This window comes from Austrofundulus limnaeus, unplaced genomic scaffold, assembly GCF_001266775.1.
Source record: "Austrofundulus limnaeus strain Quisiro unplaced genomic scaffold, Austrofundulus_limnaeus-1.0 Scaffold575, whole genome shotgun sequence".
NCBI classification, from domain to species: Eukaryota; Metazoa; Chordata; class Actinopteri; order Cyprinodontiformes; family Rivulidae; genus Austrofundulus; species Austrofundulus limnaeus.
The window spans coordinates 87283-89349 of record NW_013952977.1 but is presented as its reverse complement, the minus strand read 5'-3'; the positions used below and the strand labels follow the sequence as shown (position 1 = coordinate 89349).

The 2067-nt window shown below is 34.7% G+C and overlaps 1 protein-coding gene across 2 annotated transcripts in view; it reads left to right on the top strand.

The window, feature by feature from the left end:
* Window positions 1-2067, top strand: part of man1a2 (mannosidase, alpha, class 1A, member 2) — a gene marked incomplete at its 3' end in the record, with an annotated part of 171924 nt that overhangs the window by 155293 nt on the left and 14564 nt on the right. For both annotated transcript variants that reach the window (XM_014026637.1, XM_014026638.1), the window contains 1 exon segment: window positions 400-568. In XM_014026637.1, the coding sequence (XP_013882091.1) occupies window positions 400-568 (169 nt within the window).

The following is a 2067-nucleotide window of genomic DNA, read 5'->3' as shown; positions in this document are numbered from 1 at the left end:
TAGTGACACTTGCTGTCTTGTCAGCCCCTCAGCTGTTTCCATACTTACTCTTATTACTCATATAGACCTAATTGGCAGAAAACATTGGTTGTAAAAAGATAAAAAGGTAGTAAAATCAATGCAGTCGGATGCTTTTTATTACCTCCTCATTTACTCTTCATTTCAGCACTGACTCGTTATCACCACCAGCTGAGCCATTAAAACAAACACGGAGCATAGATAATGTTTATCTCCTTGCTGTTTCGTTCAGCTCCCAATAATTCTCTTACATCTTATTTCTTCCGCAACCTATCTCATTTTTTAAAATGTCTTCACTTCATTTTGTTTTCTTGTGATCCACCTGATTTTACATACTTATTCTTCTTTGTCTTTTTATTTGTGTTTTCCTTTGAACTCYAGTGCTGAAGCTCGGTCCGGAGGCGTTTAAGTTCGACAGCGGTCTGGAGGCGGTGGCTGTTCGGCAGAATGAGAAGTACTACATCCTGAGGCCAGAGGTCATTGAGACGTACTGGTACATGTGGAGGTTCACCCAYGATCCCAAATACAGGCAGTGGGGCTGGGAGGCAGCRCAGGTAAAACATGTTTAAAAACCACTTCAAGCCATTTGTAACTAGTTTCAAATTCATAAAAATTAAATGCTTTACATTTCAAAGATTTAGTAGAAAGAATTCAGAAAATTTCACCTTTAACATTGCACAGATATTTATATAAAAAGAGATTAAGCTGGTAGTATTCATCAAAACAATGTCTGTGTAGGGAAATGTAGAGGTTAAATTAGATTGTTTGGTCTCTTCTTCCTCCTAATTGTGTTCTGGATTGTAGGGGTTGCTTTAATGGTGCGCAGCTGTTAAAACACAAATGAAAACACTAAAGAAATTAACTGTTTGCTTCTAATGTCTTATTTTTAAAATTGGACCGACAGACAGCATCAGAGAAGAAGAATTGTACTTGGATCAATTTAATCACCGTCATTTTCCCCCGTTGGATTTTGCACAACTACATAGTATGGTTTTAAATAGACTTATTCTTGTTTTTAACTGCTATAATTTAGTCCCTATATCTGTGTCTCATAATCATTTAACCTCAAACAGCCAAGTGTAGAAAAATGTCCCCACATCTATCACTAAGTACCTTAAAAACTGAAAAAGAAAAGTTTCACCTAAAAGAGAAATTAGATGAGAACAAATATAAATACAAAAACTAGTGATGACATGGAATTTTGACTTTATCACAAGTATAGTGTGTGAAGCCAATAACACCATTGTGTTCTGCTGCCTAAATGTATCATTGAAATATTGTAGTAGTGGTAGTGTTTTAGCTACATATTCTATCCTTAAACATACAGACTATCTTCTGCACTGCAGTGACATCAGTTCTTAGTTTGTGAAGTTTCCATAACTACATTTGTTTTCAAGACAAAAATATCAAAAMTAAAACAACTTTTTATGCTTTATGTTTTGATGCTCTTCAGAGGCTGAACAATCCTGGGTGTACGATTACTGTCTGCTGTCTTGGACACTGAATCAGTTGAACAATCAAAAAACTTTTTATGAAGCAGTAATCAAATTTGTTTTTAGTGGTGAMTTAATTGTAAAATGTTCAAGCACATTTTTGAGAACTTAATTGTAGTAATCATTTAAGTAGTAATTGTTATATTCCTAATTACAGCTAATACATATTAGACAAATTTCAGCTAATAGAGGTATTTAATCTTAAAAGATGCGCCTCTTTTAACTCAGACTGTCTGTGAAAAGATTGTTGTGATAGGCAGCACTGAACCTATGTTAGGTCAGTGAAACTGTTGTTTTTTCAGATGGTGAGTGGAGATTTTTTATGTAACAAAACTCATTCTGCTAAAGATTTAAAACCTTCACCTCCATTTCCAGGATGGTGCCATTTTCCTCATAAAATCTACACATTTTCTTTGTCCTTTATAAATTTAAGATTTTTCTTCTTCTTGCTCCCTTTTCACTCGTGTGTAAAAAGTGTTGTAAGAGAATATATTTGTAAATGTGTTATCGAATGAGTAAACTGATTGATGGATGTGTAGGTGGGTGGGTAGGTAGG